At 38.7% G+C, this 13,833-nt stretch overlaps 1 protein-coding gene across 1 annotated transcript in view; it reads left to right on the forward strand.

Moving 5' to 3' along the window:
• Positions 1–9,654: 9,654 nt before the first annotated feature.
• Positions 9,655–13,833, forward strand: part of LOC124161476 — a 174,027-nt gene continuing 169,848 nt past the window's right edge. Inside the window, exons 1-5 of the mRNA XM_046537798.1 lie at positions 9,655–9,898; positions 9,981–10,132; positions 10,275–10,433; positions 10,552–10,653; positions 10,774–11,000. Coding sequence (XP_046393754.1) covers positions 9,889–9,898; positions 9,981–10,132; positions 10,275–10,433; positions 10,552–10,653; positions 10,774–11,000 — 650 coding nt within the window. The 5' untranslated portion in view covers positions 9,655–9,888. The remainder of the gene's footprint in view (positions 9,899–9,980; positions 10,133–10,274; positions 10,434–10,551; positions 10,654–10,773; positions 11,001–13,833) is intronic.

The following is a 13,833-nucleotide window of genomic DNA, read 5'->3' on the forward strand; positions in this document are numbered from 1 at the left end:
TTTCCCAAAACTGAGGTCTCAAAATTGGGGGGGGGACTATATTCGGGGGGGGACTATATTCGGAGATATACGGTATATCTTTAATTACATTGAAACAGTACGTAACCAAGAAATTAGGAATATCATCAATTCCTGAACTCATCTTAGAGCCTAGTTGATTTACAATGGACATAAGTTCTTTTTCTGTACATGGGGAGAGAAAAAGGGAATTACGTGAAGAAACAAAGGGGTAAGAAGTACTGGTGGAAGTATTTTTACCGCTTAGATCATTGGCAAAGTGATCATTGAATTTAGATGCTAACGTGGCCATGTCTGTAATTACTTTACCAGACCCTTCCACAGATGTAAAAGATGAGTTGAAATAGGTATTACTTTTGTAGCTATTAATAATCTTCCAAATTTCACGTGACTTATTGTTGCTATTAAGAACTCTAGAGTCATTGTAGGTGCGTTTAGCTGAATTGATAGTCTTACGATAATAAGCCTTCAAAGCATTGTATCTGAGCTTCAGTTCAGGATTTTGATTGTACTTGCAAGACACAGCTAAGTCTCTAAGTCTAATTGAAAGTTCACGAATTTCATTAGTAATCCAAGTACATATTGCCTATCTTCTTAGGAGACAGTTTCTTAGACATTACGGGAAAAGAAATATCAAAATAATACACAAATTTATCATGAAAAATATTGAATTTTTCATTAAAATCAGATGCACAAAGAACATCCGTCCACAACTCAACTCTGAGAGAACTGAGAAAATTAGCTTTATTGGATTCAGTAAAATAACGATTGGTGCAAACCTTAACAGAGGTATTCTGAATTATAGAAAATTTTGACAGGACTGGATAGTGATCAGATATATCAGAGGAGATAACTGAAGTGGTAATTAAGTTTGTATCCACATTAGAAATAATATCATCTAAAAGGGTATTGGTGTGATTAGTGCACCGTGTTGGTGAGGATACATTATTAGAAAGATTAAAAGATCTCAAAAGGTTAACAAAGTCCTTTCTATTGCGGGAATAGATAGCATATCACAATTGAAGTCACCTGTAAGAATAATCTGTGAAGATTCACAAGAGCCAACAAGTATGTCCAACATACTACCCAATTTGTTTAGGAACAGCTGAAAATTACCTATGGGAGAACGATAAACAGTAACAAGAAAGAGAGAGACATCACCAATAATAACCTTAGCAACTGCTGACTCAAATTCACACTCGGTGTTGACATGGTCAAGAGACACATGAGAGCTGTGATCAGCCAGTATGTAAGCAACTTCATCTCGAGCCAAAATTAATACACCACCATTCTTATGCACAGAGCGACAAAAAGAACTAACTACATGAAAACCTGGTATACTGAGAGAAGAAATTTCTTCCTTTGACATCCAATGTTCACAAAGACAAACAACGTCTGGGTTATGACTATTTAAAAACACTTCTAGTTCCAGAACTTTGTTACGTAAACATTGAATGTTTAGGTGCAACACAACCAAATCAGGAAGAACATTATACCCAATTGATGAGCCGGATGTTGGCTGCCGTATACACTTAGCACTATCTTTCATAACATTATCAATATCTACATTGGGGACGACAACACTCAATTTGTCAGGTTTCACCATTAAATCACCGGCCAGCACACTGTTTGCTAGTTTCCCTGTTTCATCACTTTGGTTAGCATATCACCATGTAAAAAAGAGCCTTCACGATTAAGATGAAGACCATCCCTACCAAGGCACTTATCATTCAGAGCATCGTTTGCGTTACAGTAAGAAACACCCAGAGTTTCACATGCCCATTTAATATTTTCGTTTATATCACGAATGTAGTTGAAATGCACATCTCTTCTATGTAACACTGAATTGAAAAGAAGACGAGATTTTGGAATAAGTTTTTTAAATTCACGCATCAGGCAGTAGATTTCACCCATCACTTCTTCAGGACACTTTGATTTCTTTACATTATTCGTGCTGACGTGGACAGCAATCACATCAGGTTGGATAGGACATTTCTTCTTTATCTCATCAAGTTTCCATTTTAGTTGATCCGCCCTTATTCCTGGAAAAACTGTCTTAGAGGCGAATATTTACGTGTTTAATTATAGAATCCCCAATCAGCAACACTTTTCCATCACAATTTTCCCTTTTACTATTCATATAAAAACTTAAGTCCTATACTCTTCCTTCTTGCATCAAGTGACATAAGTCCATAAAAATTTAGCAAATTTTTATATGATATACTATGATTTTTGTATGTTAGGTTTTCATACTTATTACTCCCTGAAGAAAATATCTCTAAAATCTCTTTTGTATCCGTTCCATCAAGTCCATGTATTTCTTTACAAAAGGTGCCCACACAATAACCTCATATTGTGTTCCTCAAGTTGTGATCTTATTAGGGTAATATATAATATTAACATTGCTTTACTATTCTGAAAACCAATTGCACTTCTTATGATAAAGCCCAATGTCCTATATATAGATTTCAATAAGTTTTCAACTTGCGGCATGAAAGTGAATTTTCATCAAAAGTTACTCCTAAGTCTTTATACTTTCTTTCTTTAACATAGTTCCACCCATAGTGTAGCAATAATCGTAATGTATTTTCTTCCTTGTACACATCATCTTATAGCACTTATCCACATTAAATGTTAAGCCATTCATTTTGCTCCATGGATTCAAATTATCAATGTCTTTCTGTAGGAGAGTACAGTCCTGTATTTGGTTTATCTTCATGAATATCTTTACATCATCAGCGTACATTAAATAGTTGGCATGGATTATATATTCAGGTAAATCATTTATAAAAAATAGGAACAACAATGGTCCTAGATTTGATCCTTGTGGTACACCTTAAGTGGCCTCATAGATTTTAGATCTACTCCCTTTAAAGACAACATAATGTTTTCTATTTTGTAGGTATGAATGCATAAATATCATCATGTCACTCGAAAAGCCAATAGAGTAAAACCTCTCTGTAGTGAACGTCTTTACATCATAAACCTCCATACTTCATACCACCCCTACGGTCCCATCAAATTTACATGTATATTTATTGGCAAACCTCTTTATAGTGAACCTATTTATATCGTAAAACCTCCACTTATCATACCAAGGAGACACCCCCAAGACTGCCTAACTACCTCTGCAAATTGTACCAAGACAACCAGAGACCATTAATGCAGCCGCGATTACGTACACGGAATGACATTTTCAGCGATAAATGTTTCACGCTTATTTTTTTTTTCTTTTACACCTTTCATATTCTGTAATTTTCACGTTAACCATTAGTTATGGCCATTTTGTTCCGTATGAGAGTATACCTAACGGTAAATAAAAAAAGATATCCAACTATCCTAATCATTTAAAGTGACTGTTGAATAAAGACATAACATCATTTTCTCTTGAATCATGGTAAAAATCACACGATAGCGCTCACTTAATTTGTGTTGTCATTAAATAATAAATATATGTTCACTAATGCATAAATGTTTATTTAAATGCATAAATATAATGGTTTAAAAGACAGTAGTGCCTTTCATTTCCAAAGGATATGAAAAATTGGTGCATATCACTAAAACCTCTCTATAGTGAACCTCCATACATCAAATTGCCCAAATTTTGGTCCCTCCATTACGATGTAAAGAGGTTTTACTGTATTATCTAATTTTTTCAGTAGAATGCTATGGTTAACCTTATCAAAAGCCTCTTGGGAAGGGGAAATTTAATTGTCCGTTCGTTGGCTAAACGGTGGAAATGGTACATAGTGGCATCGAGACGCGCTCATCCTGCAGCGTATGCAAATTTCAAATACATTGGCGGCTCGCGGGCTGCATACTACGAGTGGATGCTTATCTTTCGGACATTAGAGAAAATTAAAATTGAGTGAAAATCTACCCGCATGAGTTACGAAGGCTGCCGATTACGTCAAAATTGAAAAAGAATAGCAAATGAAATAAGGGCGACTTAAGGGTTTTCTTTCTTTGGAGATGGTCAGATATCCTCATCAAAGAAGAGATTGGTGCAGATACATAGTTAAAAATGTAACTGGAGATTTAGGACATTTGATGGCATGCTAGTTGAACGCCGTAAAAATTTAATTTATATTATTTAATGGACCAGGGGCTTTCTTCTCTCACTCGAAACTCCCGTTCTGGTAGCTTCGAACTAGCTACCAGAATTGGCTACCAACCGTATTCCCTAACTGGAAGTAGCTACCTCAGACCAAGAATTTCTGGTTGCTTTCTCAGACCGGATATGGGGTATGAGAAATCTTTCATGCGAATTCAATTTTTACTTTTAGAATAAATGAAATCGTTCGTTTCATAGTGTTACCTGTAGGAAAATCATAATGAAGTCGTTCTCGGCTGACCTTTTCTTCTAGTTCACCATCTTCAAATTCTCTTGCCTACTGCAGGCATGAAGCGATCTAACGTTCCATGTTCCTATTCTTAACATTCTATCTCATTTGACCGATGTACCCTCTCGAGTAGTCCCCGCCCAGAGATCCGATTTTACCTCCAGAATATTTTACTCGAGAGAATTCCATCGTGTCATTATATAAATTGAGTGGAGTAGCTGCCACTCCTCGGGATGATAATGTGGTGTTTGCCTTCCTTATCGCGGTATTACAGCCTTTAAAGTAAATGTTACCATACCCATAGTGAAATGTGTGTCGCTGTACTGACCAATATGGTCTCCACCTTTGCACATATGAAGAAGAGCTGCTGTCTTTTCCCCGGGGTGATGGGAGCCATAATTGTTGGCGGCCCCCAGTCGGCATCTTCATTGGTTTTGGTGCCATTCAAATGGCCTCCTTTACCCAAGGATAGACCATCACCCCCTCGGAATATCGTCGCTTTTTGTCCGCGACTGCTTCATCGGCAAGAGAAGTCGCTTGGAATTAGAATTTTAGAATAGGTACAAAATGTATATAATACCTACGAATACAATGTTTTAAGACATTACCTGATGGAACTCCTTCATGACTGTCAGGAAAGAATAAAAATGTTACAACAATTTATCATGTGAATACTTCTGCCATGTATTATTTGTATGTCAAATTTGTAAATCAGTCTAAGCCGTTGAGAGAAATAAAATTTTAAAAATAAAAAGCTTTTCTCTACTAACTTTTTTGTACGTTAATGACTGAATTGGCTGAATAGAAGTTCATTTTTAATTAGCTTCGGGTGTTGGAAATGCTCTTAGATGTTTCCAGCGAAGTAAATATTCAAAATATGATATTTTTACGTTATTTTATAACTGCATGCATCTCAGAATTTGCCCATTTGACACAGGGATCTTAAACAAAGTGTAATAACATAAAAAAATAGGATTCAAGCTAAAAACAACACTTTGCTGGCGGGTGTATGCTTCTTTTTCAGTTTTATGAATTTGAAAGTCACTAGATCAGCAGGGTCCGTCGAGGGGTCATCAGAGAACAATAGGGTAGTTTCCTTCATCAAAGAAAACGAAAGGCATTGATTGCGATTCATTACCCACTGAAGGGGTTAGGGATATGTAGGTGATTAACCTCACTTCAATAAATTAAACGGAAGTAAATCCGACCACGTTTATTTGGATGGTTAGCGATACAGTTCGTCTATGTCTCAAGTCCTTCTCCCTTGCCGTTCCGTGAGCGTCTCTATCTCGCTGCGCCTTGCTGGCGCTATGTCCCGCGTACCCTGGCGGCAGCGACAGGGACCTCAGGGTCCCAGGGCAACGATCTCAGCCAGGTGGCTGACCTTGGTGACGGCGCTCGAAACGAAGGGCTCCGCCACATCAACCCCCTGGCAGTGAGATACCCTAGAGTGGAGAAGAATTAAAAAAAAAGAGAAAAGAAAGAAAAAAGGCATAAAATTGGCAAATGTTTGGAGGGGGAAAAGAAATGGAGTAGGTTAGAGATGATAGTCCAGCAGATGCTGTGGGAAACGGACATGCCTCTTATGGCGGCCACTGGGCAGCGTATATTCTGCCCCTGGGAACTTTATGGTTGTCCCTCGTTGAAAAGATTAACTACAAATGAGGGATGTTTAATTGAAATACATATGGATGGAAATCAGCAATGTGCTAGAAAGAATTGTTTTAAGCTGGCTGATTGGTGTGAAAAAAAAGTATGTTACATTTAATAGTAAATTGTATTATCCTGTTTCTTTATATGGTCATGTTTTCTTTAATCATTTACAATGCTGTGCAAATGAGAAGGTACGATTGTATTATGGGATATTTACTAGAGTATGATTACTTAAACGAGAGTGCTGGAGGATTGTCAGCGCTCAGACATGCTGTTCAACTATTTCAAGAACAATATAACATTAGTGGAGGTGGAGATATGAACTATGAAACTGTGAATATGGTGAATAATTTAACCAACTCATCCGTGTGTGGATGATTATGTAAAATTTATTGTAATAAATATCTATTTATTTTTACCTTGGTCTTTTATTTATTTTTTTTTTTTTTGAAGGCTAAATCATAACAACAATTTCAATAGTAAGTTTTTTTTTATTTAATAAATATCCACATCTTCCTCAAGTTTAAGTACAAACTTGATAACACGCAGACGGGTACCTATGATAGCGTTCGTGGTACCGTATCTCACTTTTGATCGCCTATGGTCCGTGTAACATACAGGTTTTGCACCATCAACACAATCACTTTTAATTCCTCCTCCTCCCTTTGCCATTGAGTATAATTGAGGCTGGGAGCACTCGTACACATCCAATCAGATGATGGGTTGCTGCTTGTCCGCCAGACGTCGTTTCTCCGGATCGGTAATGTCATCCTGGTTAGTTATGTTAAATCTCTCCACCGTCCCTTCTTCATTCTTGAAGCCGGAGAACGTCGCATTCTGACCGACCACTCCAAATTCCTTTTTCTGGTATCGGAATACGAAGTAGTAAACCGTGTTAAAAAATACTGAGAGCACAAAATCTGTGCCCCGATGAGGGATGTAGATGATGTAAGTATCCGAATCTGACTGCTTCTCCACCCGGAGATTGGTGTCCTCCAGGGAGGCTTTGGGTTTTCCTTGCAGAGCGGCTGTTGTGGTGTTCATGGTGACGTTGAATGAGCTTGCATCCTCCTGTACCCGCTTATATATGGTAGGTTCCCCACACCACTTGAACCTTGACTGGTTCGTCGACATTTTTTTAGGGGAGACGTCTAGACTTACAAGGCTATGGGGGAGGGATTGTCAACGCCTCCAGACAGCCTTGGAACTAATTTGGTCCGCAAGGAACGTCGTTTAAGCTGGTGAGTACTTAGTAAAAAATAAATTGGCCCAGATGTCCCAAATGTACTCTACTGGTACAAACTCCCCGCCGAGATACAGCGTAAGACTCCCCGTGTCTATTCCCTCCAAGAGGCTTCCTCCCGTGTCGCGTCCGTCTCGCGACCCTCTCGGCGTCTTCCTTTTGGCCGGAAAAGGCCGCATGATAATGCATTTCATACGCCTTCCCACGCCAAGATACTGCAACGTGTTACTGCATAAAGTGTTGGAGAAATACGCGGAGACCAATTCCCACGAGAGAGCAAGTTGCAAGTTGTTAATCGGAGTAGGGTGTCAGAGTCATGCACGAGGATGGATCCCACGCGAGAGGTTGCAACGTGTTATGAGTTTCAGATACTGGACCCATCACTCGAACGTGACTCTGCGATTCTTCCATTACCCCGAGAGCGAAACCAACCGAGCTGACGCGAGACGGCGAGCGACACCCTTACAATATGTTTGAGAGGGTCAGAAAGAAAAAACGTTTTCTGGAGGTGTTTTTTAATACCTTTCGGCTGGCGTGTTGAAAAAATAACCTTTAGGTGGTGGAACACCGCGAAAAAATGCGATTAAAAATATGCGATTTTGGCCATTTGGCTCTATGCTCCGGCCCTCCATAACACCCCTTCTTATTTATTATAGTATTCTACCGATTAAGGCGCCCACCGCAGGAACAGAATTGTATTACATCCAAATAATTACAGCGAGAAAGAGTACATACCTCACAGTTTTTCGTAGGGGTGAAATGTTTTCTTCTTATCGCCCAAATGCACTTCCTCTTCAACTCAGGATCTTTTGGAAAGCTAAAAACTTGAACCATGTCCCGGAGTTTCCATTACATCCCGGCAATACACACACGAAAGGCATTTTTAACAAAAATATCTCACAAACACGTTTCTGAACCCCAGTGAATGAAATTAAAGAATAAGGGAAACTTCACCATTACCAGACACTCTATTTTTCACAAACTTAACCACAAAAATCCCTGAAATGTGGTGAGACGTGACGTAAACGATGCCATCTCCAACGGCTTGTGAAGGCATGTGATCTTTCTAGGAGGATATGGCACGATGGCACCACCCGCGAAAGAAAATAGTCCCAGACCGAATACAGTTTTATCGATGAGATACTATTTTATCGATGCATATGAATTTGCCAGTCCTCTTGCATCTTTTTTCGTCATTAAAGGAAATAAAGAAACAAAACCTTTTTAGTAACTTCCTAAGCGCGATTTTTGTATCTTGATGGTCCACCCTCGTATTCAGGTACGAAAACTTCCTGTGCCGTCTGGGAGACTTAATTAGGCCCCTGAAATATATGCAAGTTCCCTGTTCTTGAAAACAATTGAAAATCTGCTCCATTAAATAAGGTTTAAAATGCCGCATAAACCGCATTTAAAAACATGCCTTCTTGACCGAGATTAAAAAAGAGTGAAAATCGTATTTTCGATCTAGCCGGCCCTGGTGGGCCTCTAGCGGGCTGAAAATGTGGGGAGGTTTGTCCAATTTGATCCCAAATCGCATACCCCAAGTACAGGAAAAATCCCGGCTCTTTATCCGGCTATGCCATTTTCTCTCTCTACTTCAAATGATGCATCAATGACATATATGTGAATATCCCCATTAAGTATCGATACTCGGGGTAAGATATTCACATCTGTTGAGGCATCATTTGGAGGCGCCATGGATCCATTCACGAATTTTTGTAGTAAAAAAATTCAAGAAGTCTGTGATGCTGTGTTAAGAAAATTTCATAACAATGCTACATCCTCGAGAAAATATTGTTTTTCTGCAGATAATATGACAATTAAGGAATTGTTTTACTTTATTAATTATTGCCCTTCATGATGAAATCCATATCGTTATAGCTGTAGACATTCAAATGCGTAGTCGAAAAACGAAACAAAAACAGCTAGTTTCAAAATAACAGAAACAGGAAAATATTTAACGTTATATGGAGGCATGTGGAAAGAGCTACTACATTATTAAATCATGGAATGAAAACGTTAAAAATCCAATGCAACGAATGGAACTAGCAGTAGGCTGGTCACACGAAATGACAATCAAGTCTTTGCTTTCCGGACCATTTCCGCCGAAATAAACAGCTATCGCCGCTAAAACCGCTATCATTTCAAGTATCTTTAAGGTAGATTCTAGCATATAAACTCATGAATAACCTAAGAACTTAATCATTAACTCGTATTAAATATTGTTGTCTTCGAGGGACAATATTACATTAAAGTAGGCGGAGAATTATAGACCTAGTTATTTTTAATATGTGAGTCGTAATCACCATGCAGACCACGGTCTTGAAGAGACCGCGAACAGCGAATCGGGAAATTAACAAGTTGGCATCCCTGACCATGGTTTAACTTGCAACGCTTGCAGGCCATGCAGCGATGCAGCTCAGGGCTCAGGCACGATCGGCACTACGCTGTAGATATCTTATAGGAATCTACCACCACACGTGGTTCGCTTGTATCTTGTCAAACGTATTGATTCATGAAATGCGTGTGGCATCATTGTCAGATTCTACTCGATGAAAAACGAACGAGGAGTGTCACAGTTATACCTTAAATAGAATAGCATGGGAAACGCATGAAAATCAGTCAGGAGTAATGGCTGAAGGTATATTAGTACACGCCCATTCCGGATTGACATCCGAAATTAGTTGTAATTTCATGTGCTAATAATGACTTGTGTCTTCTAGAGGAAATAACAGAGAAAATAGATTTATCCGGAAAGGGACTGAAAAAGTTGGACAAGGCCGTTGGCAGCCAGACCCAAGCTACTGTTTTGATCTTAGATGACAATGAATTACAAAGATTGGATAACGTTGGAACTTATTCTAGCTTACAGAAGGTAGGATACTTCTTAATCGGACTACATTTTTTTTTCAATGAAAAATTTGTACAGCTTGTATTAGTTAATAGAGGCTATTGGTTATTATTATTTATATCAAAGCTTGGTTGCGAGTTAATCCTTTGTTCCCACCACACCATAGTTGTCTGCTGTTCGTAACCAGCTGATTCGAATGTATGGTGTTTCGAAACTTCTGAACTTAACATCTTTGAATCTAGCTCACAATAACTTAGTGGGTATCGAAGGACTTAAGGAGTTACTGAATCTACGTTGGCTTTGTCTCGCCGGGAATAACGTGAAGGTATTTTTAAATTTCAGTGCACTATGTTGGTTATTTTAATTATAGTGTTTAATTAATGGGTAGTAAATCATGATTTTGGGCCGTCGTAAGTGTCTCATTTCTATTACAAACATTTCAGGCTATCGACCACCTGAATACAAATATTAATTTAGAGCATTTAGATCTGTCAGAGAACAACATTGGCTCTATATCCGATCTCTCACATCTACAAAACCTGAAGGTATAGTCATCATGTCTCGGTATTTATGAATATGTAATCAGAAATTTTGCACTAAATTCATCTTCTATTTTTAAGCTGCTTTCCATTTCTTAAAAAATTATTTTTCGTTCTTAACATCAGGAGCTGTTGCTACACGGCAATCGAATATCTGGCTTGCAGTTCTGCCAACGCTATTTGCCTTTGTCTTTGGAATCTCTTAGCTTGGCGGACAACCGTATCGCGGATCTAAATGAAGTGTGTCATGTTTCCCACTTGCCTGTACTCCGTGAGTTCACGATCGCCGGCAACCCTTGCGTCGCAGCCGCCGCGGCCGTCGCGTCCCATCCTCACACTCCAGGGCAGTGTGTGTATCCTTATACTTAGAGCACACCATTTACATACTTAAGTAAGAAATTATGACAGAAAATACCGTCCTAAAAATGTACTCTAATTTGAGTGGGAAGTTTTTTACTGTAATCTATTACACCCTCATGTATGTTACTGCATTCTACTGTCATGAGTGCAATAGCTTAACTGACTTCTACTGGTTTCAGTACACTAACTGCCCATTTAGCATAGGCCGTTGGGCCATTGTTGGGGAATGGTTATGTGCAAGAGATGGTCAACCTTTATTCATGTTCGTTTTGCCCATCATTATCCAGATGTAATGGCCCAACTATTGGCCCCACCTTCCTCCTACTGCTGCGCAACTATCCCTCTAATTAATACATGCAGTGTTACTAGGCATAGCAGCAGTTGGTGTACACCAGTGCTAAACCTATTACCTCTCCTGTTTTCTACCCACCTGCTTTGTGATCTATGTATAGAAAGTCCAGGATTTATAATCCACTGAAGTTGGAGTATTAGGTAAAATCTCATTAGGTCCATGAAAAACAAAAAAATGGGGGAACAGCAATACAAAACGTGGGATATGGTGAGATAGACAGTGTTAAATTAAACAATCTCATGCATAAGGAACTCCTTTTATAGAAAGGTTGACATCTTTATATTTGAATACACAGTAGTTATGGGTCGTTCGTGATCAATTTGTTCAAAATGATTGAATCACCTAGTAATTCTAATGACTCATGATTCATTGCGCAAAATAAAATCAATCAGCCCGGAGGCTTCATGGTCTATCATCAATCAGTCCGACTTCCGGTTTGTTCGGTGTTTGGATGATTAATCATCAATCAGCCAGACTTCCTGTTTAATCAGTGATTGATTCTAAGTTCTTACTTTTGGCGTGAAAATGTCCGGCGTTGTGCTTTTGTGAAACCAATTAAACTCCACGCTTAATTAATGATCTAAATGAACTATATTGTCATTCTGCTAAGGAGACGAGATACATTACTTCGGTAGGCTGACTATCTGGACCCAATGACAAGTAATGCTTTGGGCCATTGCACGGCAATAGATTTCGATTAATACATTCAAGACCACCGCTATGTTATGGTATTAATATTAAAGATTAGGATAAGATATTTTAAAGATACGGATATAGTTGAGTATAGGTTTATGGAGCCATGGGGGCGGTGGCTCGAAAAAGTTTGGTAAACACTGCATTAATGCATCAGAGGCAGTTTCGAATAAAATATTTGAGAAGGATTATCAGCAAAGTAAAATCAAAGATTTTTTCATACATAACGAGTGATTGCAAAAAAAAGAAATTGTTTGTGTATATCTCCATAATTCAGAGCTTTACAAAATTGTTTGACTAAGTGTCCTAATAATAAAGGGCAATTTTTATCCTGAGAACTATACTCCACCTCAACACGAACCCTTGATTTTACTCACTTTGAATTCACACAGTGCCCATATTTTGGACCCTCCAACTGAGTAAATCAAAGTTTTACTGTATTCTCATACATGCAGGCTGATTAATGATGTGCACCACGGGAATCAATGATTGCAGATGAGGAGGTAGGTAATGCAATAAGGCGACTGATGTCAAATTACAATAACAAATGTGAGTTTTCAAGTATGGAAGATTTTCAATTAAGAAGTACATATTGAGATTTTCATGTCTAACTTTCAAAATACAGTCGGATCCAGATTTAACGTCTTCGCATTTAATTTTTTTCCGCATTTAGCGTTTATTTTTTGGGGTCCCAATTCATTCCCCATTAGGACAATGCAAAAATTATCCGTATTTAGTGTTTCCGCATTTTGCGTTTTTCCGCATTTATGGTCGTAAAAATTTTTCCCGCACAAGATTTTTTTGCCCAATTTAACGTTTTTTTCATGATGGCTCAAGCAAATGATTATCCAAATGTTCGAATTTCTGCTCATCAACAGGAAGAGTCTCATGAAAGTACCAAGAGTCGATAGAATCTACCGGGGAACGCTTCTTCAACTGCTTTCTTACGCGAATGCAGCGCTGGGACCTTCAACTCGCAAGCTGGGTGATTTGTCTTCTTGTAATGTTTTGCTCCCTTTCTGATCCAAACACCAGACAACCTTTTGTATCATATCCGATCTAATGGAGCTAAGTCATCCCTTGATAACCTCTAACTACTTTATCCTTCACTTTTTGAACTTCGATGATATGTGACAACTGATGACACGAGTTATCCTCCGAGGGCTGCTACAATGATGGTTTCCTCGTAATGTTTTCAATTGACGGCTTATGCCCCTTTCAACTCTACTCTCTACGGGCAGTCCATTGTTAGCCCAATATTTTTCCATTGGGTTACTTTCTCTTTTCAAAAGAGGCCCAATATCATTTGCGCAGTTCATTAGAAGATTCTTTTTATAATCCATTCCAAGGTCAGTTTCCACGGAGGAACAGCAAAACAACTGAGGAAGTGTTTCCCCTGTCATGATCGTGAGTGAAAGCATTCTTTCCTAGCTCGTACAACATCATTTTACATCGTAATTTAGATATCCTGGAGCCCATATACCGACATGCGGCTGGTTGATATCGCTGTTGATTCAAAGATATTTATCTGGTGCTACTTTATGTCAAAAGAGAATGACAATCTGTGAGTTTGGACGAACTATCATGGTCCGTGACTCTAAATAAATCGCTCATTCTGGGAAAACAAAATCACCGCATAATCATGGTAAAATAGATGAGCGCGGAAAAATACGAAAATTCCAGCAGGAATCCCTTGGTGGTTGACTGCGACATCATAACTCAGACGAAATTGCCAAACTCCAGAGGCACTGACAATTTTTCAGATGAAATCCAGTTCTGTT

This window comes from Ischnura elegans, chromosome 6, assembly GCF_921293095.1.
Source record: "Ischnura elegans chromosome 6, ioIscEleg1.1, whole genome shotgun sequence".
In the NCBI taxonomy this organism is placed as follows: domain Eukaryota; kingdom Metazoa; phylum Arthropoda; class Insecta; order Odonata; family Coenagrionidae; genus Ischnura; species Ischnura elegans.